Genomic DNA, 25,126 nt, shown 5'->3' on the forward strand with positions numbered 1-25,126 from the left:
CCCCGCCTGAGGGCACTTCTTCCCAGTACACTGCTCCTGTTGGTCGGAGGAAACTACAAGTGGAGACCCCCAGGGCAAGAAAGCATCTTTCCAGACTCAGCATGTTGAAGAGAGGAAAATGTTGTATTTCTGGCTAGCCCTGGACTCTGTAGTCCAATCAGAGTGCGAGGGCACAGGGAAGCCTGTTCTCTCTCAGAGGCTCAATGCAACTGATGCAGGGGTGTTTTCTCATGCCTCTTCCTGCACCCCCATCAGGCAGGGCAAGGCCTGTCTCCCAAAAGGAGCCGTGGGCAGCACAGGAAGGGTGGGGGTGCCAAGTCCCATAGGACATCCTGTTGGGGAGGAGCACATAGTGCCCACCTCCCTGCAGATGCCAGCAGCGCCCCAGGTGCACCACAGCAACTGTCGAAACCAGCCTCACTGATGGCAATTTGGTTCTTTCAGGCCAATCCTAGCTCAGACCAAACACGGCAACGCTGTTCCTGCCTCCTCGCTTCTCTCACCGCCTGCCTCAGACCATTAGCAAACGTGTCTCAGCACCTGCAGGGCCCTACAAAGCCCAGTCCTTCTCAGCACTGGCCCCCTGTCCGCCCTCCCCCACAGGCCCCATGGCATCCACCTCGGCAGTTCCAGCCAAGACCCCACAATGCCAGGAGCCTTGAGTGATGTGCCCATGTTCTCTGACCTTGTCTCCTACCCCAGGCAGGCCCAGCTACACCAGCCACCCTGCTGTTTTAGGGCCCTTGTACTTGTCCTTGACTATAAGTCTCTCTCGGTGCCAGGAGCTCCTTCCCTCCTTCAGGTTTCAACTCAAGTGCCACTTTCTCAGTGAGCCGCAGCCCCCCAGGCAATCTGACTGCTCACTGTTCACCTGCCTTGAGCACCTGACCACAAGACATGCCTACTTGTCTGCTGGCTAAGCTGTTTCCTCAACCAGAATGCAGTCGAGGTGGGGCCTTGCGTTTTGTTCCCTGCTCACAGCATGGCTGACTCCGTGTGGGATACTCGGGGGCACTGAGAAGCACCTCATAAATGAAGGAAGGAGAGGGGCCTGAGGGATGCGCTTCCTGCTCAGGTGACTCTCTCAGGCAGCCCTTGCCCAGAGAACGGGCTCCTGGCGGCTGGGGAACCACATACCAAGGGGCTGTTTCCAGCAGGAGCTTCTGAAACTCCCCGGCAGGGAAGCCAGCCTGACCTCCACCCACAGCCTGGCTGCTCAGCCCCTGCACTGAAAGCACTTGGTGTCTGACACCAAAGAGAAGCAACTGCTTGAGCCAAGTCCCCACGGCTGATCCTCGCTGTCCCGCAGCAGGTGATGAGAGGGGCCCGTGCCCACTGTGAAGGCCTGGCCTGCCCGGACCCAGCTGGGCTAGGCGGTGCCCTTTCCATCCCATTCCGACCCTGAAATGCTATTCCCAGCTGGATGGACAGACCAAGATGCCCGCCTCCAGCCAAGTGTGGGGCAGGCCAGTGGCTGGGGGAGGTTTGGTGGGAGCTGCCACTTCACCCAGGTCCCAGACCTCTCTTGGGGGCATTCAGGTACACAATGCTGGGAAGCAGCTCGATGGCCCTCACTCCCCACACCCACTGGCTGTTCTTACAGTCTCTTCCCTGAAGCCTCAGGCAGCAGACCAACAATCCCAAGCTTCCCCCCCAGGTCTGCCGGAGGGCTGGCTGAATCTGTGGTCAGCAGTTTCAAATGCAAAAATAAGCCTGTATTCTCTCAAGCAGGGAATGGGGAGAGAACACAGTGGGAAGAATACAGAGCACATTTATCACCCTCAACTACCCCTAGGATTTCTGCCAACACCAACCATTTGCTCCCTGCAAACTGCCCCAGAGCTCCCAGACACTCTGCCTGCCCTGCCTCGGGGCATTGGGAACACCATGCCCTCTCCCAAGATCTCAATGCCCCAAGCAGCACCCCTGGCTGCAGAGGCTGGGGGGCTGCAGGCTGTGGCTGAGTCTGGAAGACCAAGGTTTGGTCGCTGCTGGTGCCCCAGCCCCACAGCGTGAAACCTATGAACAGATCTGATGTGTGACGATTTGGGGAAGAGACGCAGGGTCTTTCCCCAAGGCCCCAGCGGAAGATCCCATTCTTGGCTTCTTCTAGAACTGAGTGCTACGCAGTACATCTCAGCAGACGAAGGCTCCCGTCGCCGTGCCCTTCCTTGGCCCAAGGGCTTGCTGGCTGGACATCAAACCCTGACACAGCCCAGCCTCTTAAGGAATCAAAGGTCACACCATGAGAGAGTTGCCCAGGGGGCCCAGGTGAGTTGCTCCACTTGACTCAGTGAGCAATATTTATGCTCTCAGCATCACATACAAACAGAGCAGCGAGGAAAACCAGGGGCTGTAGGGACAGTGAAATGGCCAGGCTCCTCCTGCTTCAGGCTGGCTGATTAAAAATAAAGGTCTTTCTAGTTTTGAGTTGTCCTCTTCAGCACATGGCTCAGAGTAGCTGTTCAAACACCACAGAATCAGAATTAGACGATTCCTATCATTTTGAAAAGTAGCTGGTTTTGATCCACCAGGTGCTCAGTGATGCCATGTGCAAACTGCCAATGACCTGACATGTGCTGAGGCTCCAAGCACTGGTTCAGGCTCCTGGGGTAAAACTCACAGCCTTACATCTGGGGGGGCTCTGCCTCAGTGGCGTCAGGGAAGCAAACTGTATGGCACATAGGAAGCTGGAGAGAGCTGTAGGAAAGAGAACAGCAGAGGAGGGTGCAGGGTGTGCAGGGTACCGGCGTTTGGGGCTTGGAACAAACCTCATGGAGAGACGACAGCAAGTGCCTGGTTTGGGTGCGAGGGGGATGAATTAGGCCCATAGAGCAACTCCACATGTCAGCCATCTTAGGCCATACCGTCTGGTGTACAGTGGCATGAGGTCCTTTTTTGGGGGGTGGAGGTGGGGAAAGGGGGCACACTCACATTGATTTCCTGGTTTCCATGAGGATGTTTCTACATTTTTCCAAGCATTTGCTCACCTGCCAGCAACCTCCTCCCCCGGAGCGCTTTGCACCCATGGTGGTGCCTCTCTACAAACAGTGTGGAGACCCTGAATGCCACCCCAGCAGCATCCTATAGAGGGCCAGCTGCAGACCCTAGAATTCCTGGGAAACCCTGGAACTAGTCAGGAAGAGAGAGAATGGCCCTCAAGCTCCCAGAGAAGCCCTGTAAACCTCCCACATCCAGAGGTGAGCTGGAAGTGCACTGAAATCTGTCAAGAGGAGGAGGAAAAAGGTTTGTGCCTGTTTGTAAAGCACAGTTTTGTTTTGTTTGTAAAATACAGTTTTAAGACGTGACTAGCAGAGTGGGGCTTTGGGCCCTAAAAGTCCCTACTAAGCTTGTACTTCTCTTTGTAGGGCAGCTAGCAGTTTGACCTGGAATTACTGCAGGAAAACGCTGTCCATGTGAGGCTTATCCAGCCCTCACACAGCCCGGGGCCAGAAGGGAGAGCCAAGCCCTGTCTGCGACAAGAGATACATGCCTGCTCCGGCCAGAGCCCCGCCCTGAAGCGATGACTGTGCAGGAGGCCACACACCAGCCCAAAATATGCTTATCTGTCACCCCCCAGACAGAAATGTGTACAAGCTTAGTCCATTACCCTCAGAGCTCAGCATCTGAGAAAGACTTTCAGTTCCTAACCTCTGGCTAACAACGGACTCATCCTTTGGTCACCCTTCTTCCTGCCCCAGGCCAGAGACCTTCAAGCTAGCCCTGACCTTCTGGTCCCCTTGTCTCACGCAGCCGGCTTCCCCTGGCATGCAGTGGGACCCTGCACCTGATCCAAAAGGTCCGGGTGGGCTCCGAAAGGCCCACCTTGAAATTGCAAACAGAAGTTTCTATGCAGGTCCACTTCATGGAAATAGGAACTAGAACTCCCAGGATGCTCGTGGAGGTGTCTGTGGGCCCATGTCTGCTCTGGACAGGCAGCAGTGTGAGGCAGTGAGGAGCGGGCAGAGTCCCCAGCCTCGCAGACACGACCACAGGCCCAGTTAACGATGGAGAACCAGTCAAACACTCCAAGTCCATGGAATCCACAGAGACGTGACTCCTATTACTGGTCCTTTCAACTACTAGTGGATGAGCTGTGCTTCTCCACGCGCCAAGCACAGGGCTCGTCAGGAAAAGTGAAGGGATGTCCCTGATCTCGTGGGAGACACAACCGGACGGTCACACAAATGAATGGGATACTATCACTGAGGTCCCCAAGTTCCACAGGAAGACACAGGCGCTAGGACAGTCGGGGCCTCTGGAGGGATTCACACTGCCAGCCTACATTCACAGACACTCAGGTCCTTGGGCAAGGGGCCACCAGGCCGCTCAGCCACACCATACCCCCGGATTTTATTATTATTTTAAAATATATTTTTGTTGATTTCAGAGAGGGAAGGAGAGGGAGAGAGAAATAGAAACATCAATGATGAGAGAGAATCACTGATGGGCTGCCTTCTGCACACCTCTACTGGGGATCGAGCCTGCAACCATATGACCTGACCAGGAATCGAACCGTGACCTCATGGTTCATGGGTCGATGCTCAGCCACTGAGCCACTCTGGCTGGGTCCCTGAATTTTAATTAAAACACCAAATTCAGAACAATTCCTTTGAAAAGTCCCATCCCAATCTCCAACACTGCTGTCTCACAGCTTCCTGTCTCTCATTTCTGCTCTGAGAAACCCTTCCCCAGGGATCTGTCAGGAAGTCGCTATCTGTGTTGTTATGCTGCCTGATCAGTAACAGAAACTCAGCCTCCCTTTCTTAGCTCCAAGGTGCAGACCATTCTGCAGGAGTGAGGGCAGGCCAGGCCAGACCCTCAGGGCCAACATGGACCCGGAAGGTCACAGGCCACAGGCCAGGGAGGCTCCTGGGGGCCATTGCTGTTGCCAGGTTGGGACAGGTACAAGGGTGGACACAACTGCCCCTGGCTCTCCTGGGGATGGGGCCAGAACCAAGACAGGTCAAAGTGAAGTCTAGGATCAGGGTGGGCTGCGGGGTTCGCCTGGAGGAAATTCAATCCTGGGCACTAACAACAGATGCCTGGGTTAAAGGAGGGAAGCTAAGTGCTGGACAGTGGATTCTGGAAGCTGTTTTTGACAAAAACCAATTCCTGTCCTCTTTCAAACTGATGTCCACTAGGGGGCACTGGCTGCCTCAGGCTCTGAGCTGCCTCAGGCCCTGACACACAATCCAGGATCTCATCCCCCCAGCTTTCCAGTGCAGTTCAAATATAAGAAATCACAGTCCCTTCTTTCTTCAGGAATATACAGTCTTCTCCTGTTTGCTTTTCATTTTAATTCCAGGTTAGCCTGAATTTTGCTGTAGTCTAACCCTAGTTGAGATCACTTCTTGGCCTTTTGGCTAATATCAAGCATAATCCGAGTTGAGGCATGCAAATTCCCACTCAGAGTAAGGCAACAGCAGTTTCCAAGGAAGGGACTTTTTAAACTGTTTTTTAAATTTTTAATTTAGAGAGAGAGAGGAAGGGAGAGGGAAAAGGAGAAACATCAATGAGAGAGAAACACCAATCGGTTGCATGGGACAACACTCAACCAACTGAGCCACACTGGCAGGGCCTAGAAAGGGATTTTGATACCAGTCAATCCAAGACCAGAGGACGACAATTCTTTTACCGCAGGGCAAACTCCAATGTGATCATGTGGAATACAAAGACAGGGTCGGACTGCAAGACCAAAAATCCCATTCTGGGTCAAGTTCTCCGAAGTAGGAGGGATCAGAAACCAAAACCCTCACTCAGCAAGGGCAGTTCAGGCTGCCCTGATGTTCTCTTAACAGCCAGAAGCCACACCCAGAGGTCACCAAAATAAAGACAAGGGAAGCACAAGATGCCCTCACAAAGGGCAACTCCCCCTCCTTGAAAAGGCACGTACACCTCCCAACAGAACAACAAGCAGGGGGTCTGAGCAGAGAGCTGCCAGAAAAGAAAACAGGGATGGTGTAAACACGTGAAGACGTGCATAAGCTGCATTGAGACACTATGCTCTACCCTTACATTGGTTAAAACCAAGAAGCTCACCAAGACGCTGTGTTGACAGGTATCTCACGTGCTTCTGGTGGGAGTGTAGATCGAGGCACATACTCCACAGAAGGAAATGCATTTTACCTCTGCGCCCTAGCAACCCCACTTTCAGGAATTATGTTATGGATGTGTGGGTACAGATGCACAATCACACATGCATGTGGGTGGGCAGCATGTCTTACAGCAGCAAAACGTGAAGCCAAATAAATGCCCAAGGGAGGGGGCTGGCTAACTATGCAGCAAAAAAAACAAAAGTTCTTATTCATCAGCACAGGCAGAAGCCTAAGGTATCCTGTTATCTGAGAAGGCAACAGGCGAACCGGATGCCCAGTGTGCTGCCAGTATGTAAAGGGAGACAGTGGATCACTATTTGCCTGTATGCACCTTACGGTAAACCCATCTGTGAGGAAGGCTGTCGCTGAAATGCATCCTGCCGCCAGGATGAGAAGCTGGTCGGAGTGCAGCAGGAGACAAAACCAAAGCTCTAAATTTCAGTCTTGATGAATATGTGACCTTTCAAAAAATCAAGTTTAAAAAAATTACCAAAATGTTCATAGTGATTATCACTGTGTATAAAATTATAGATGACTTTCATTTTGTTTATACTTTTCTGTATTTCCTAAATGTCTTTAGTGTTAGTAAAATCAGAATAAATTAACATAAAAAAGGGAAAGGATCCTGGACAAACCGCTGTCTCTGGGCTTCGATGACACGTGGTGTCGCGGCCACAGTTCTTACATCAGGACCACCTCCAGTGGGAGAAGAGTGCAGTGGAATGGAGTGCAGCCTGGAAGGCCAGGTGGGAGCGCTGAGCTGCGCACTCGCCAAGGAGAATGTGGAAATGTAAGGGAATGAGGGAGGAAGAGAGGCAGAAAGAGGCAATGGAACTGGACGGCACTGAAGAAGCCTGCGCCCACATGCTGCTGCCTGGTGCTGGGTGGTACCCTGTGAACCAACCGGCCGGTGCAGGACAGGGAAGGCAAAACTGCCAGGTGGGCTGTCCCTTGGGCACTCGCCCCCACCAAACCTCCATCCCCCACTGCAGACCCAGCACCAGAGCCACAGGACACCCTTTAAAAAGAAAGTAAGTTCTTTGCTTATCCATGTTTAAGAGCGTAGGTGCTGAGCCACAAATATAATCCGAACAACTGTAAGGTTTCCGCTGTGTCTCCAACACCTGCTGCACTCATACACTGAGTGTCCCAGGCCCCCAGTTCCCCAGGGCAGGGCCAGCCCCTCTCCATCCTTTGAGCCTGTTTCCTCATGGGTGAAAGGTGACAACGACACGCACCTAATGAAGGTGGACCCAGAACTTGGCGCTGTGCCAGGCTCAGTAAAATCACCTTGCATTTGAGGACTCAAATGCACTTTCAGGCTCTCATGTGTAACTTCAGGCTCACTTTTGGTTAAGTATGGAGGTGACTGTTCCAGTCGGGCGCACACCAAAGGGGTTGGCACTTCCTGCCCTCTCACCCCCATTTCAGTGACACAACGGGAGAGCACCCAGAGGAGGGAGTCCCATTATCAGACACCGCTCAGGCAGTAAGGCCCACGAGAAGGAAGTGCATGGTGTGCTGCTCGCCTGTCCTACCTGTCGTAAGCTTCCTTGAGGTCCCTGGCCAGCTTGCACTTGGGCAGGATGTGATGGAACGGAGACTGCGGACCATCATTTGCTGCAAGAATTGAGACACAGAAGGACTTAGAATCTCCAAAGCAAGGAAACTCCACACAGGCTAGAATAGAAAATACCTTTAAAAACAAGTTAAAATACCTTTAAAAACAACTTAAAAGGAATTTTCAGTAACTTTAAACCAATCATCAGGATATTCACAACTGCTTCTTCCTCTTCCTTTTTATTTTTATTGATTTCAGAGATGGGGAGAGAGATAGAAACATCAATGATGAGAGAGAATCATTGGTCAGCTGGCTCCTGTACACTCCACACTGGGGATCAAACCCGCAACCTGACGGACAATCGAACCACGACCTGGTGCATAGGTCAATGCTCGACCACTGAGCCATGCCGGCCAGGCTGTTTCTTCTTTTTTTTATAGTTTATTGATTTTTTAGAGAGAGAGGAAGGGAAAGGGAGAGAGAGGGAGAAACATCAATGTGCGAGCACAACATGGATTGGCTGCCTCCTATACGTCCCCTACCAGGGATAGAGCCTGTAACCGGGCATGTGCCCTGACTAGGAATCGAACTGGCAACCTTTCAGTGCACAGGGTGATGCCCAAACAACTGAGCCACATCAGCCAGGGCTCACAACTGCTTCTCATAAAATTTTGGCATCCAGCTGAATTAAAATTATACTCAGGCCGATTTGTTCAACTGTCTTTATATGAAATATTTGTATTTAAACTTCAGCACTGGCCCCACCTGACGCTTTTCCCTACCGCTCCTGAAGACTACCTCGGACCACCAGCGCCATCTTCTGCCTCAGTGACCATGTAGTTCCAGGCCTCATCCCACTCTTTCCCCCACATTTATGCTAACATAATTTATCTTTCTGACTGAAAGTCTTTTTCATTAATCCTGTCTCATAAATATCTAAACAAATATTTGTACTAAATTGAACTTTTAAAATTCCTGTGACAAAATCAGACTCTAAAGAAAGTGTTTTAAGAAATAAAACTTCATTGTCAAACATAAAAAGTAAATTTTTACTGAAAATGCACCTGAGTGGGATAGTTCGTGCATGGTGACCGCTGCTTTTACTTGCTGCTAAAATCAGACTGGGCTCACCTTCAACTGTGTTCTTGGTTTTTGCTTTTGTTACAAAGATGCTGACCTGAGAGGATGGAGGTGGGTCTGTTACAGGTAGGAGTCTCTTCACACTTTCAAATGTTGACGGTATGTCAAACACCACATGGTAATGTATCTATTTTTAACAGCCCAGCCGGTGTGGCTCAGTGGTTGAGAGTTGATCTATGAACCAGGAGGTCACAGTTCAATTCCCGGTCAAGGCACATGCCCAGGTTGCAGGCTCAATTCCCAGTGCGGGGTGTACAGGAACATTGATGTTTCTTTCTCTCTCTCCCTCTCCCTTCCTTTCTGAAATCAATAAATATATATATTTTAAATTATTTTTAATAACTTTCCAGTTGATAACTCCATTAGGTCCTCCTTCAATTTAGTTGAAAGCAAAGAACTGAAAAGCACCCACCCTGCCAGCTCACTACTCCCGCTGGCCCCTCCACAGGTCCTCCAGCCTGGGACGCAGGGCCAGCAGCACCAGGGCCAGCAGGCAGTGAAGACCTGCGTGAAGAGCCACCATGAGCATTTGTGGGGAGGAAAATGCTTCAGGCTAAGGAATCAGTGTTAGCCCATCAGGCCGGGAAAGGGGTCTACAGCTGTGCCCCGGAGAGTCTCCCTCTGCACTGGGGCCTGCTCAGTCCAGGCTGAGGAGGATGGAACTCTGAGCACCTCGGCTTCCATGTCTTCAAAACCAGAGCCGTGTCCTGCCTGGAAACACTGCCTGCTCTGTGCTGTTGGGTAGGAGAGACGCCTGCCGCACTCACCATCGGCCACAGCAGACACCTCGTCCTGCAGCGCGAGGATCAGCTTGGCCTCCCGAGTGAGGTACTGGCAGCGGCGCTCCTCGTGCTGCAGCACGGTGGCGATTCGTCGGGAAAGGTTGTGCAGGCAGTTGATCACCGAGGGATCCGCGTTGGCCTGTGGGAGAAGCCAAGCTTGACTCAAATGCAGCTTATGTACTCAGGTAATACACATACAAAGCAAACACTGAAACCATGAAGGAATCCTCTACTCCTTTCCCCCAGGCTCCTCTCCAGGTGCCACTATCACCAATTTCCTGTGTCCCCTCTAGGAGCTGTCCATAAACGCCAGTCCGCTCAGCATCCTATCTTGGGGATAGCTGCCTGGATGGCAGCACAGAGATGGCTCCGTGGGGTCACCCAGTGTGGGGGGTAGGGAACCAGGCATTTCTAACAAGTAGAGCAGTGGTTCTCAACCTTCTGGCCCTTTAAATACAGTTCCTCATGTTGTGACCCAACCATAAAATTATTCATAACTGTAATGTTGCTACTGTTATGAATCATAATGTAAATATCTGATATGCAGGATGGTCTTAGGTGACCCCTGTGAAAGGGTCGTTCGACCGCCAAGGGGTCGCGACCCACAGGTTGAGAACCGCTGAAGTAGAGGAAGGCTCCCACACTGCAGGGCACCAGGGCCACCCAGGAAGGTAGGGCACAAGTCAGACATCCACTCTGGGCATGACAGAGGCAGCCAGTGGGATAATGGAAGGTACAGATCTGTCCAACCACCTGCTGTGTGACCCTGGGTCACAGGGCTCCCATCTAAGAAAGGACAACAGTGGCACCCCCATCACCAATTAGTCAGAAATGTCAGGTGCTCAAAACAGAGACTACCCACAGCAAAATCCCTGGCAGTGTTTGCAGTCACCAGTGTACTGCTGACTGTTGGTGGACCAACTGGCTATGGTAGAATTTAGTCACACAGCCCCTCTTATAGGGACACAAAGTATAATAAACAGAATCACCAGGCTAACAGTTCACTGAACATTTTCTATCCTCAAGGTTAAGTGGCTCTTTCTAGCAGACATGACCTTGGCTAACAGGAGAAGCCAGCTGGCTCCAGCCACTCCCATCCCCTGTGTCAACTCTAGAAACTATCAGGGGCTGCAGTCGGGCCCGGCCAAGGGTGGAGCAGGTGGCTGTGGGGTCTGTGAAGATGCTCCTTGGAGCAGATAACTGGCCAGCCATGACTCAGTGCTTCAGGAGGCCCACAGGGCAGCTGAGTCATCCTATGGGGCGGAGGTGAGAAAAGGAAGAGGGAGAATGGTGCTGCTGATTAGAACCCCTGGTGCTGCCTCCCTCTCGTTTATCTGCCAGAGAGAGCCCTGCCCACAGTAAACACCTTCATCCCTGGGAGCTGGGAGAGATTTTCTAAACTAGTAGATGTCATGTTCACAAACAGAACTCACACCTGGCAGCATATCTGTGCTGGGGAGAGAACCAAAGGTTGTTCCCATGCTATGCCCACTACTGGCAGCAGCCCTGTCCCTTTGTGTCAAGGGCATCCCCTCAACAGTGTCCCCTGCAAGATTACGAAACTGCAGGGTCTGGTTTTAGAGCAGCGGTTCTCAACCTGTGGGTCGCGACCCCTTTGGAGGTTGAACGACCCTTTCACAGGGGTTGCCTAAGACCATCGGAAAACACATATATAATTACATATTGTTTTTGTGATTAATCACTATGCTTTAATTATGTCCAATTTGTAACAATGAAAATACATCCTGCATATCAGATATTTACATGACGATTCATAACAGTAGCAAAATTACAGTTATGAAGTAGCAACGAAAATAATTTTATGGTTGGGGGTCACCACAACATGAGGAACTGTATTAAAGGGTCGCGGCATTAGGAAGGTGGAGAACCACTGGCTTAGAGTATATACAATTGCCTCAAAACCCTTCCAGAAGAACCTGTGTGGAAATACTCCCAGAGCAAAGGAGAGGTAGGAGAATGATCTTGAGCACATGGTCATTTCCTTGAAGAGTAAGCAAGTCCCACCTGAGAACATGACTCTCTGCTAGAAGACCCACTGGCTGGGGCAGGACAGTGCTGTCCGAGGCTCAGGGCCCGTTTGTCCCACATTCTCAGACACGCAAGGTGGTGCTTGCCCAGGCGAGGCCCAAGGACCAGCACTGATGGAGTGTGCCAGGGTGCCTGTTTGGCTGCACAGGCCAGACACTGTTCAAGGTGCCTGCAGAGCCTGAGGCTGTGTGGCCACACTGAGAGAACTACCACCTAGGTCCTAGGACACGCCAGCCCTGAGTGGGAGCTCTTGGAAATGCCACACGTGCTGTGAGGCAGCATGAGGTTCAGGGCATCACCTGTGAGACTTTCTTGTCCCCAGAACTCACACCCAAATGTAATCAAACATTTAGTTTGCAAGAAATACAGGGACAGAGAGCAAGTCTGACTTGTCTGCACAATGAAATGAGTCCAAACATAGAACATGTGATGGGACAAATGGGGGAGAGAGTCCTAGACTGACAGAGATCTAGAGACCCGACAACACATGTTTGTGCGGGCTGGGTCTTAATCCTGCTTCAGACAAGACAACCAGCTTAAATGCTGAGGCAATTGGGGAAAGCTTCAATGGACCACGTACTAGTTTACACCAACTTATTGCAAATTTTCTCAGCTGTGAAAAGGGTATTCTGGTATAAAATAAATGCCCATATTTTTATAGAGATGCCTTCTGAAGTATGTAGGAGTGAACAGACATGAGGCTAGGGCTTGTCTTGAAATACATAAGTGACAATGTAAGGGGGTGGGGGCAGTAGATGGAACCAAGATGCAAAGGTGATAGTTGTGGAATCTCAGCGACAGGGGTATAGGTTTATCAAACTATTGTCACTAACTCAGGGTTTAAAACTTTTCAAAATAAAAAAAGTATACATTTTTACATGACTACTAAAACTTGTCTACCCTAAAATATCAACTCTTTACATTATTTAAAATCCCTCCCACTCTTCATCACGATGGCCCATGCTATCTGAAGTCCTATACTACCTGTGGTAATCTACACTCCTCCAGGTTCTGATGTCGTCCCCATTTCTCATCTTCAATGGCCACAAACATGCCAGTGTGTAATGACCACCACCTTTTCCAACCTCTCAACTACTGGATACCAGAATTACTTCCAGTCTAATTATTATTATAAAAATCTTTACAAGACTCTATAATATGCGTGCTTGCTTGACTGCTTTACATGTTGCTATCACATGCTGCCCAGGGATGAGAGCCTGCCGGCAACATCTGGGGTGGGGTTGTGGCTGCTCCTCACTGCCCATCCCCCAGGGGCTATCAGGACTGACAGGTGGACAGCATTCGTCATGGGTTTTGTTTGCTTGTTTTTTACTTAATTTGAGTTCTCTTTGTGGATGGTTTTGTATTATGTAATTATATAAGTAATACAAGAACATCGTGAAGATGCAAATACCACAGACGTGTATAAAGTAGGAAGATCTCTTGGAACTTCATGGCCCCACCACTAACAAATCATTTTGTTCTCACTTGTAGTTGTCTTTATCAACAGGTAAAAATTTAGAAATTAAGCTTCATTCTCATGGATCTTTTCTCTAGCATTATTTTGATTTTGAACTGTTCAGAGTGAGACATGTAGTCTCCATACCAAAAAAAAGCCACCATAAAAAAAACACCTTGAGACTCAGAATGGCACCTAATTTTATAGGTTCCCTTTCTACTCAGTCTCATTCCTGCCACTCCAAAGGTTTTCAGGGCATCACTGCTCCTTGTCACTGAAATCCAATCACTTTCTCACTCGTATTTCTGCACAAAAGCTGTCGTGCAGATCACGTGCCCATCCAGAAAGAACTTCTGGGTTCTTTGGTGAAAACTGATACTGGTATATTTCAGAGGAATGCCATTATTTAACAGTCACTGGATATAAATTTCCTAGGTATTCCACTAATAATATAAGCCAGTCCTTACCCAGGGATGCCTTTTATGTTTATTTGGATCCCTTATATTTTGACAGCTTTAATGAAAAAAATTTTCCTGTAATTAATAAAAACACAACTTCAGACAACACTGAGAACAATTAGGCTTCATCATTTAAAAAATGGAAAATATCAAGTGTTGTCAGGATGTAAAGAAATTGGAACCCTCGTGCATTGCACCTGGGAATGTAAAATGGTGCAGCAATGTGGAGAACAGTCTGGCAGTTCTTCAAATGGGTAAACACAGTTATCATATGACCCAGCAATTCCACTCCTAGGTATATACCCAAGTGAAATGAAAACATGTCTCCACACAAAAATTTGTATACAAATATCCTTAACAGCATTGTTCATAATAGAAAAAGGTGAAAAAAAACTCAAATGTTCCTCAACAGATGAAGGGATAAACAAAGTATGGTCTATTCATACAATGGAATACGATTTGACCGTAAAAAGGAATAAAGTACTGATATATATGACCAGGGATAATCTCAAAATCACTATGCTCATCCAAAGAAGCCAGACACCAAAGGTCACATATTGTAGGATCACATGCATATGAAACATGCAGAACAGGTAAATCCACAGAGACAGGAAGTAGATTGGTGGTTTCTAGGGGCTGGGAGAGGGCGGGAGAGAAAAGGAATAGCTGAGCTCCTTTTAGGGTAACAGTAACGATCTGAAACTAGATAATGGGGATGGTTACACTGTTGTAAGATGCCACCAAACCATATACTTTAAAACAGTTAAAATGGTAAATTTTGTTATGTGTATTTTATTTTTTTAAAAAGAGAGGAAAACAGTAAGAGTAGACCAATGCCATGCCCACTGCAGGCTAAGCTCTGAGTCAATGACACACTCACCAGAAATGAGCTGCTGTTCCACACCTTACCCTCCTTCCTGATTTGCCCATGCTCTTCAGCCACCTATAAACACTCACCCTTAGTGCAAACACCACATTAAAAAGAATCATGGTGGGAGCTTCCCTCTTCGGGGACGGGTCTGTTTTGGAGACCTGTAAAAGACGCATAATTCTATTGAATGAGAGCCAACTTCCCAAGAAGAGCTGTTTAGAGCTATTCTACTTTAAGCATGGGGAAAGGTTCCAAAATACAGCAGAACCAAAAGAAAAGAGAGCCTATGGTCTCGGAGAATCGGCCAGCACCTCTGCATGAGCTAGTGGTGACGGCATGGACAGATGAGTCCCCACTGAGATAACAGGAAGGTCAGTGCTCTGACCCAGCATGATGAGGCTGCCCCAGTCAATGGAAGGGGGCTGAAGTGCCCAGAGGAGACATGATGGAGAGGGGCCCAAGCAGATGGAGTGTTCTCTGCCCAGACATCCTCCCCACTGCCATCCCCAGTGTCCACCTGAGTTCTTGAGGCCATCTCTGCCAGGTATGATAAGTACTCAGGATGATTAAGAGAGAGGACACCCTAACCGGTTTGGCTCAATGGATAGAGAGTCAGCCTGTGGACTGAAGGGTCCCAGGTTCGATTCTGGTCAAGGGCATGTACCTCGGTTGCGGGCACATCCCCAATGGGGGGTGTGCAGGAGGCAACTGATCGATGTTTCTTTTTTTTTCCCCTTTATTGAATAAGATATTACAAATGTGTCCTTATCCCCCCAGTGTCCCCTTATCCCCCCAATCCTGCCCTCACCCTCACCCCCTGTTGTCCACACCCATCACTTATGCTTATATGCATGCATACAAGTCCTTTGATTGATCTTTCCCCCTCACCCCCACCCTCCCCTGCCTTGAAAGCTCTCTCTCTCCCTTCCTCTCTGTTAAAAAAAATCAATAAAATATATTAGAGAGAGAGAGAGAGAGAGAGAGAGAGAGAACAATGCCCCAGCATAGACTGAAGACACATGCTGTCAATTTCTTAGGCAGGTAAGGGCCAGCAGAGACAGGGCTGCTGCTCTGGCAGCCAGCCAACCTGTCACAAACACCACACTGATTTCAAGTGTTGCCACTAGGGGGCATAAGAGGCCAGGGCTCCAGCTCTCCCTGGGCTATCCCAACTAGCTCCTCACCAACCTGCCTGTCACTCTAGTTTTATACGCCCAGGACTGTTAGCAGGCTGCCAAATCTCCCCTCCATCACCCACAGGTCACAGTCAGGGATCTAATCCCTACCTGCAGGGGTTTCAGTGAGGAGGGATGGTGCTGTCCTTGGGGCCAGGTGCACCCAGACCGTCTGATGTCTTAGCACCTCCAACCACCTCAGCTCTTTCCACCAGCTTGGTCATGGAGGATATTTGAGGACCACATCACAGACCCTCATATTTCTGGATCATATAAATGGAGCTAAATCTTATACTGTCATATCAAAGTCCTTCAGAATCTGAGTGATGCTGCTGCTGATTCTGCCTGTGTGCAAAGGACTGACTGGCAGGTTCTGGTGTGCAGATTCCTTCGGGTCACAGTGCATTCTGTCTTGTTAAAACTCCAGCACTGTAACATTTCACTCATCAGAGAATGTATCTGAAGGATTCAGCACAACAGTAAGAGCTAAATTAATAATAATATTGGCCATGAGATCACTTAACAAGTAAGAAGAAATGCTTGTGCCACTTTACCAAAGCTAGGGGCAGGGACTGAAACTCTGGGGCAAGCATGCCTGTCTCTTTCTCCGAGGGTCCCTCAGGATCTGTGATGTGCAGCTGACGGCAAGTAGCGGTCAGGTCTGGCACACACTCGCTATCTTTACCGGAGCCAGTGGCAGCCACAGTTCCCTGAGGGCCCAGGATGGCCATGCCTGCCCAGGGAGAGCCTTATATTCTCAGGGAGGCCCTTACCTGCCCCAGCGCATGCTGTAGGAGTGTCGGGTGCCCGACAAAACGCACGTTATCGATCTTCAGTTCAAATTTTTGGCCACACATTTCAGACTTGGTTGCCAAAATTGTTGCCAGAATGACATCTGAAAACCTTAAAATTAAAAAGAGGTAGAGTGGAAATAAGTGAATAAAGTGTCACAGCCCCACACCAGCTGCCCTCAGGGGATAAGGATCTCAGTATATGGCAGCTTGGTGCGCAAAGTGGCTTGACCCCCACTGATGACCTGGAAGCTTCTATCAGTTGCCTTCTGAAGCAATCCCCAAGATTTGGGACATAAAATCACCAAAATTACAAGGTAAAAGGCATGAGAAGCATAGACTGAAGGCACATGCTGTCAATTTCTTGGCATGCTCTATGAAATTCAGGAGAGAAACAGGTTGCAGTTTGCTTTTAAAGGTAAAGGGAGGAATAACAGCTGAAGCTGGCGCTGCCCTGAGGAGCTGCTCATTAAGGCTCACGGGTGGGAGGTTTACCAGGCTGCACCTCTCAACTCTCAGGAACCCCACCCCCTCAGTGCTGTGTGAAGGGCAAGAGTACAGCACTAACTGCTAATTACCTTTCTCAGCATGGCTTCCTGTCCCTTCCTTATCCTGAACACTTAACCTTCCAGTTTTTATTAGGGAAGAAACTTTAAAAGATGAGCCCGATATCCAGACCCACTGATACAATGTGGACATAGGATGCACAGGACTGGGTACCACAGAGCAGGAATGGCTGTGGCGTGGGTGAGAGCAGATTTGGATATGAGTTCACCCTTTGCCAGGTGCTCTGTACACTTGTGTTTTCTTATTGGCAACCCAGTTCCTTCCTGCCCACGGGGATCCAGATAAGGGAGCGTCGCCACAGGAAGGAGAGCGCTGGGGGTGCCGTGCAGACTCTTATCTCAGAACCCAGGCTCGTGGGGGCCTTCACTTTAGAAACACTGACGCACCGTGTCTGAGCTGGAGCCAGAAGAGAGACAAGTCCTGTGCTCATCTCTCCACCCGCAGAAAGCACTTCTAGCATCCATGTTGGGAGAGCGCACTGTGTTGGGGAAAGTGGCGCCAGCTCCCCCAGGGCCATGCTCTGCCCCTGGGCACAGACCCCAGGAGCCCGGGAGGCCATCAAAGGCAGACACTCCAGCGTGCATCCTGGGCCTGTGCTAAGGAGCTACAGTGAACCAGGCACCATACTAGATGCTTTTCTCTTGGACGACCTCATGTGGGGGAGGGGAGCGACTGCTACCATACCTCTCCATTTTCTGAAGAAAAAAGATGGTATGCTACAAACTGCTGCTTCAGCTGAACTCTGAAATAAGAAATTACTCTGGGGTAAAAGGATCTAGGAAGGGGGTCATTTGCTCTGGGCTCCTTACACATGGCAGGGCTCACCATCTAATGTAAGAGTGACCTGAGCCCTGGCCGGGTAGTCAGTTGGTTAGAGCACCCTCCTGCTATACCAGGGTTGCTGGTGCCATCCCCTGTCAGGGCATATATACAAGAAGCAACCAATGAATGCATAAATAAGTGAACAATAAATCAATCTCTGTCTCTCCCTCTCTCTAAAAATCAATAAAAAAAATTTTTTAAGTACTTGGAGCCAGCCTGCAGCAAGAACCTTGCTGATCAACCAGCACTCAAACTGCAAGACAAGCAGCTAGAGAACTCTTTCCAAGTCTCTCCCCCATAGGAGGGGAGCCTAGAACTGCCAAGGCATTGGAGGGAGGGTGTCACACTGGCTTCCAGCCCTCCCAGGGACTGACATGGTCCTCCAGGTCTCCTAGGTTGCTCTGTGGCCCGCAGACAAACAAGATGCAGAGGGTTTGGCTCTTGTACTGTCAGGACTGCACTCGGCCCTTTTGACACCAAGGTTGTGAGAGAGGTCGTCAGAGCCAGTCTGGGAAATGTGGGACCCATTGCCTAAGTCCTCAGCTGCCTATTATGGGTCTCTCTTCCCGGGAATACTGCTCTCCGGAGTGATTAAACCAGAGATGGAATATTCCAGTGTCTTAGACCAGAGGCATTATATGCTTTCTTTAAAAACTCTAAATCGCTCACTCTGCCCTATAACTTCCGTCTGATGGTGAGAGAGGGCTCAGGGTGATAAACAAACACTTCTGCCCTAATGATTGATCCAGTGCCAACATTTCACATCCTATCTAAACAAATAGCTCCTCCACTCTGCCACCGAGGGACAAAGATAAGGTATAGAAAACAACCTCCCACTATTCCAGAAAGTTCACTTTTTCCTGTGATATCTAAATACCTCCATTAAAAACCTCTGCTCTGTCATCAAGACCCACACTTGAGCCTCAGCCCTGGCCTCAGCCACTAGTCCAGGAACCTAAGCTAGTTTGGCTGTGGGATGGGTCCTGAGATTCAGAGGCAAGCAGAGGTCTCCTGAATATCTATAAATATCCAAATCCGAAAGCATCCTTCCAAGAGCCAAATAAAAAATGCTTCCTCCCAAGACCAGAGAGGCCAGCATCTGCAGAAGGAGCCAACTAGGAAGCCATGTGCTGCTGAAGTTAAAAGCCATCCTGCCCTACATGGCCATCAGGGAAGGCCCTCTAGGGCGGCCAGGGGGATGGTGCTTGTCTGAGCGAGTCTAGCCCACAGAGAAATCCACTCACCACTGCAATATTAACACATATGATGAGAAAAAACACTTGAGTGGCTTTATCCTTTATATAGTGTGCCTGCTGATATAATATACACAAAGGCATAGTTATATCATGAGATTTGGGGAGTAGGGGAATAACTGTTATAAATAGCAAATTGAAACAAAAACAAATGACAATATTTGTTTGTTGTTTCCAAAATTTACAAAAATCTCTTTCCCTTGCTTTGATGGTAAAAGACCTAGTAAGTTTTGCACACAATAAAATAGCTGTTACAAAAACTAACATTCCGGGAATAACTTAGAAATTTAAAAATTTTAGGAAGATGAACCAGCCCAGCTAGAAACCAGGCCAAGACCTTCCTCTCCTTCTGAGATAGTCAGGAGCAGGGATTGATCTCCGGCCTGGTCAAAAAAGGGGGGAGGGACAGCATGGACGGGAGCTTGACTCTGCACCCTCCTGTGATGGGGGGCTCAAAGATGCTTCAATGCCCAGAGGGGATATCCTGTCAGGGGGACAGGAGGGTCATACCTTATTCATACCCTCCAGAGGAAGTGCCAGATAAACTCCATGGGTGCATTTTGCTTCTAAAGGGCACACACAATAGCATCTAACCTCAAGCATTACATTTAACACCCAGCCCTTGGGAAAGAGGCCCCCACTAAACCCCTCTGAGAAATGAAGGCAGAGACTAATCAAGGATCTCTCTTGGGGGGCGGGGGCGGGCAGTAAGCTAGGGAGATAAGAAACCCTGCTTCTGCTCACCTACTGGCCTCACAGGGCTACTGGTGCCTGCCTGGAGGAGGAGGTCTGAGTGCAAGCCTGGTCCCACAAGTCTCCCTGGTGCCAGCCAACCTTGCGTAGGCTTCTTGGGTAATGTGAAATAGGTAACTCCAAGTGGAGAAAGGGCAGGGGCCGTGGGATCCGAGCGAGAGCCTGTGTGCCTCATTAGTCATTCTTCAACATTGAGGGGAATCAGGAGTTAAGCACAATTACAAGAAGAGAAGGTAGCAGAAATCAGGACAGAAAGACGGTGGAGAAGTCTTGGTCTTACCCTGCAACCAATTGCTCATCGGTTGGAGGACATGGCTCGCTGAAATGGGAACAGGACCATCAAGACCAAACAAAAACACATTGATTTTTAAAATCATAAGTTATAGTTGTTTTTATTAAAACAGCATTAAAGTCAAGCAGAAGTACTACCATTAAGCATTAACTGTTGAGGTCAAGGCTATGAAACTTACCAGACAAGAAAGGATACAGACAACTCCCCAAGTTGAAGACTTACCACACAGTTTTCTCACTAAAGCTCAAATTCTCTCACATAAACATAGACTGGTCAGAATGAGGGTCAGTTTCCAGAACAAGAGCAAGGCCGGAAGACCTGGGTCAGAGCCTAGCACCACACACATTGGCCAGATGCCTATGCACAAGCATTTAATCTGACAAACCGTCTCAACAGGATCAAATGAGACCCCCATAGGTAAAAGCCTTATGTAAAATGCATTGACCACCTCAGCCCCAATTCTTGAGATGCTATGACCACCTGCATAGCTGATCTCCCTGAGTCTCTGCCCATGTGGCCCCATCAGCAAGGCAGTCGTGGCAGAGCTGTATACAATTACGTTAGAAAATGTCGAAGACCTCTGCACTATCTGACCTGAGCTTTTTTAGAAAATATATTTCAAAGAGTTGAAGTTCCTCTACACAGGGCTATATCATGCTGCTTTCCGAGTTTGCTGGGAACAGAAAGTAGGCCTGAGCCCCACAGTGCAGACAGCATCCGAGGGGTGAGAGCCTGCCAGGACGCCATGCCATGCCCACCAGGCTGCCCTGCTGGGACTGCTGCTCCCCACAGCTCTCACCGAGAAACACACATTACCAAGGACCCATGCAAGAGAAACACAATGAAGAACACTTTTTTCAGCAGCTCCCAAACTTTAGCTCATTCGTTTGTATAGTAGTAAAGGGGTAAGATGTTGTGTGGACTTTCTCAAGATCATTCAGAAAGTCAGAATCCGAAGAAGCTCAAGTACAATCTCCTAGAACTTTATCTCCTACACCTAGACAGGTCACAAAATCCCTGGCTGGGTTTCTAAGTGGTTAGAGAGTGTCGGCCTGCAGACCAAAGGGTCACGGGTTCAATTCCCAGTCAAGGGCATGTACCTCGGTTGCAGGTTTGATCCCCAGCCCCAGTTGGGGGTGCATGCGGGAGGCAGCTGGTTGATGTCTCTCTATCTATCTATCTATCTATCTATCTCTCTTTCTCTCTCCCCCTCCTCCCTCTCTTCCCTTCTCTCTCTAGAGATCAATGGAAAAACATCCTCAGGTGAGGATTAAAAATATATATGTGTGTGTGTGTGTGTGTGTGTGTGTGTGTGTGTGTGTACATATATATATCCCTTAACTTTCAAAAGGGAAGAAGCACATGGAGATTCCAAGTGTCAGCAGTGTTCCATGTGTTCCATTTCCTTACTGGGGGGTGGGGGGACATGTAAAATGTTAAACTCCACAAGCATGTTTTATGGACCTGTGTCTGCCCCTCTGAGGGAGGCAGAGCCATCAGCAAGGACTCCCACCTAGAGGCAGGTGTTCCCATGACATCTACTGGGAGGGAGAGGCAGAGGTGCCTTCACACCTGCAGACATCTTACAGAGGAGGCTCACTGTCTAAGGTACATGCCCAGATCACATGCTTTAGGACACAGAGTGAGAATGAGACCCGGAACCCAGAACCTGCACTTATCCCAGCATGCTGCCCTGCAGGGACATGCCAATGCGGACACCAGTGCAGACTCAGCTGGGCCAGGAAAAGGGAAGGGAGGTACCCAAGCTTGGGGACAACACTACTTATCCACATTTCTGTGTATGACCTAAAATCCAGCAAGTAGGGGCATCTTTCTCAATACATGTGCCACCCAAGCAAAGCTGTCAAAAGAGGCTCTGGTGGAGCCCATGTGTGCCTGGTATGGAGGACTTGCATGCTGTATGCCAGTGAGCACTACAGCTGAGGTCCCCCTCCAGCACAGGGCATGACTGTGCCTAAAAGCTGGACCCACTGCTTCAAGAAAGGTAGCCAAGTCTGAGAAGGGCAGCAGGGCCACCTGATTCCATGCCTCACAATGCCAATGGGGAGGTAAAGGGCAGAGACAGAAACCTTTCAGAGCTCTGGGTGATATCTAAAGTAAAATGATTCAGAGTGTTTTAAAATGAAGTTAACTCTTCCAAGGCACCAGCATCACCTTCTCTGAGGCAGTAACCAGAACAATGCTGGAAATATGAGAGGAAGCCAGAAACAGCCATACATGTCAGGAGGGAGTGGGCCGCCACCAGCCTTCCCGATGGACGCCATGCTTCCTCTCGGGCCTCTCCTGATGGCGTTGTCCCTGCCAGTGGGGTGATTAAGCCAGAGATGGACTTAAGCAGGAGCTCCCTGGCTCCTAATACCCTACAATCAGGGACACTATAACTTTTCTCAACTTCAATTTCAAGACTTAGAGACAACAGACAATATCTATTTTCTTCTCTCCCTTCTAAATTCTAGTTGAGTTTTTAAAAAGTGACAGTGAATTCTTACACCCTGAAACACATCATCTTGATGATTCGCATTATAAAACCAGCTTACTCTCTAAGCCAGTGTTGTCCAACAGAACTTTCCTCAGGGACAGAAATATCCTAAATCTACGCCATTCAATACAGTATCCACTAGTCACATGCGGCCACCGAACATCTAAAATGTGGCAAGTGAAACTAAGGAAATAAATTTTCAATTTTATTTCATTTCAGTTCATTTCAATTTAAATGGCCACATTGGCCAGTGACTTCAACCCTGGGCAGCACAGCTCTGCACCTTCACTTCTCTAAGGCAGGCCACCACCACATTCACAAGTTACCCATGTGGCCTGTTCACATTGTTTCAATCTGGCAAACTAACAAGCAGGAACATCTTGCTGGTTCCAGAAGAAAAGCACCTTTGAGGATGATAATCCAGAAGAACAGAGAATGGTCTGATGACCTTCACTGCAGTGCTTCAGGAAGACGTCTGAGGTATAACAGGGTTTCCCAGCCGCCAGGGGCAGAGCAGCGACTGGGCAGGCCTATGTGACAAAATAAAGCTGGGGCACTAAGGGTATTAACCTGTATCTCTGAAAATATGGGGGATGGGGAGTGGGTTCATCAGATGCTATAATGTGCTAACATTACCCAATGGCATTACCTCATAGTGATTTTCTTATAAGCCTCTGAAAATTAACTGCAGGAATTATGTGCTCCTGGCCCTCCTAAAAAATACCTCTACACAGATCATTCCAAGAGCTCTTTCTGAGTCTTCATGTCCTGAGCAGAGCCTCACACCTATGGAGCTTAGAGGAAGAACATTGGGCAGCTGGCCAGCCCTGCTCTAAACTAGTCTGTGGCCCAGCGGAAGACAAAGCCACCCACCCAGTGTGCAGGGGCCAAAAGCTTTCCGGGTGCCTGTAACAGGAGTCTGTTCCAAGTTGCCACCTTTAAAGGACAAGACAACCACTGGCCTCTACGTCAACCAGAAGGACCCGCTGAATGTCCCACAACCTCCCACCTCCCCTGCCCCTCCTGCTGTTCCCTTTTCCAAAGCCTGCTCCCTTCAGAGACAGTCACTGGTCACGCCAGAGGCCCCTGCCATCCTCACACACAAAAAATAAAAGCCATATTCTTGGAACTGTACAACACTGTGGTGCCTTGTCAGAGAACCGAGGGAAACTGTACAACCAGTTCGCATGTGAAAGGCCCAGTGTGGGGACCTCAGCTTTTCCATGGGACCGTGGAGGCGACATCCTTTAGCTCACAAAGACCTCGGCTACGTTTAGGGGAACCAGGACAGGCAACTTGCAATCTTTCCTGCCTCATCTGGGTCTGTGTTACCACTTACCAAGCTTTAAAATGAACATAAGAAGGCACAAGCGGTCATTTCTCATGTTGCATGACAGTCCTTCCCACAGAGAACAAGGGGGCACGTACAAGAAGGAACAAGACCCGCTTTCATCTGTGCCCTAAAAGACCACGGGTCAAGTCAGCCACAACTCTCTGCCCATATCAGCATCTGGACACTCTGCACACTTTCATCTGTGCCCTAAAAGACAGCCCCAACTCTCTGCCCATATCAGCATCTGGACACTCTGCACTGCACCCAAGCACCTACATGTGACCTCGGGCCGTGCCTGAGGAACAAGGTCTGAGGACAGCACGGGGTGTGCTTTCCTCCATGTTCCCTCACAGGAGATAAATGACCTACAGAAACATGGCCTCATCTCATCTCCAACCTGCTTGGCAGCTGGACATGTGACCAAATTATGCAGCCCTGCTCCATGCTACCCAAACACCCACCAAATGGGAAAAAAGAACCCCCGGTTTCTCAGGGGAAACATTGGTCAACGGCAGGTGGGGCTTTGCACAGGCTTTGGGGCAGGACTAGCTCCATCCTACAGTGACTTCAAAGCCCTTACCTGGAGTCACCGTCCTGGTCCTCGGCATGATCTCCAGTGTTGTTGACAGCATATCTGCTACGAGGCTTATCTGAGTGAGGGCAAAAAGGAGACAATGGCTAAGAAACCAGGACCCATCCACATACAGGAGGATTGTGGAGCCAGTAAAAGTGATGGTTACCAAAATGTGGTACATAGCCCGGCCGGCGTGGCTCAGTGGTTGAGCGTTGACCTATGAACCAGAGGTCACCATTGGATTCCCAGTCAGGGCACAGGCCCAGGTTGCGGGCTTGGTCCCCAGTGTGGAGTCTGCAGGAAGCAGCCAATCAATGATTTTCTCTCATCATTGATGTTTCTATCTCTTTCTCCCTCTCCCTTCCTCTCTCTGAAATCAATAAAAATATTTTCTAAATAAAAATAAAATGTGGCCCTAACCAGTTTGGCTCAGTGGATAGAGCATTGGCCTGTGGACTCAAGGGTCCCGGGTTCGATTCCGGTCAAGGGCATGTACCTTGGTTGTGGGCGCATCCCCAGTGGGGAGTGTGCAGGACGCAGCTGATCGATGTTTCTCTCTCATCGATGTTTCTGGCTCTCTATCCCTCTCCCTTCCTCTCTGTAAAAAAATCAATAAAATCTATTTTAAAAAATAAATAAATAAATAAA

General features: G+C 49.2%; 1 protein-coding gene across 6 annotated transcripts in view; it reads right to left on the reverse strand.

Moving 5' to 3' along the window:
• The window catches only part of NPRL3 (NPR3-like, GATOR1 complex subunit), a 40,547-nt gene that overhangs the window by 11,372 nt on the left and 4,049 nt on the right, over positions 1 to 25,126 (reverse strand). The window contains exons 2-7 of one of the 6 annotated variants that reach the window (XM_005870339.2): positions 24,485 to 24,554; positions 20,060 to 20,098; positions 16,367 to 16,496; positions 14,505 to 14,579; positions 9,567 to 9,720; positions 7,637 to 7,718 (exon numbers count right to left, since the gene is read on the reverse strand). In XM_005870339.2, coding sequence (XP_005870401.1) covers positions 7,637 to 7,718; positions 9,567 to 9,720; positions 14,505 to 14,579; positions 16,367 to 16,496; positions 20,060 to 20,098; positions 24,485 to 24,554 — 550 coding nt within the window. The other 5 variants (XM_005870337.2, XM_005870340.2, XM_014543000.1 and 2 more) reach the window with 5 other exon arrangements.

The sequence above is a fragment of the Myotis brandtii genome, unplaced genomic scaffold, assembly GCF_000412655.1.
Source record: "Myotis brandtii unplaced genomic scaffold, ASM41265v1 scaffold317, whole genome shotgun sequence".
Lineage (NCBI taxonomy): Eukaryota > Metazoa > Chordata > Mammalia > Chiroptera > Vespertilionidae > Myotis > Myotis brandtii.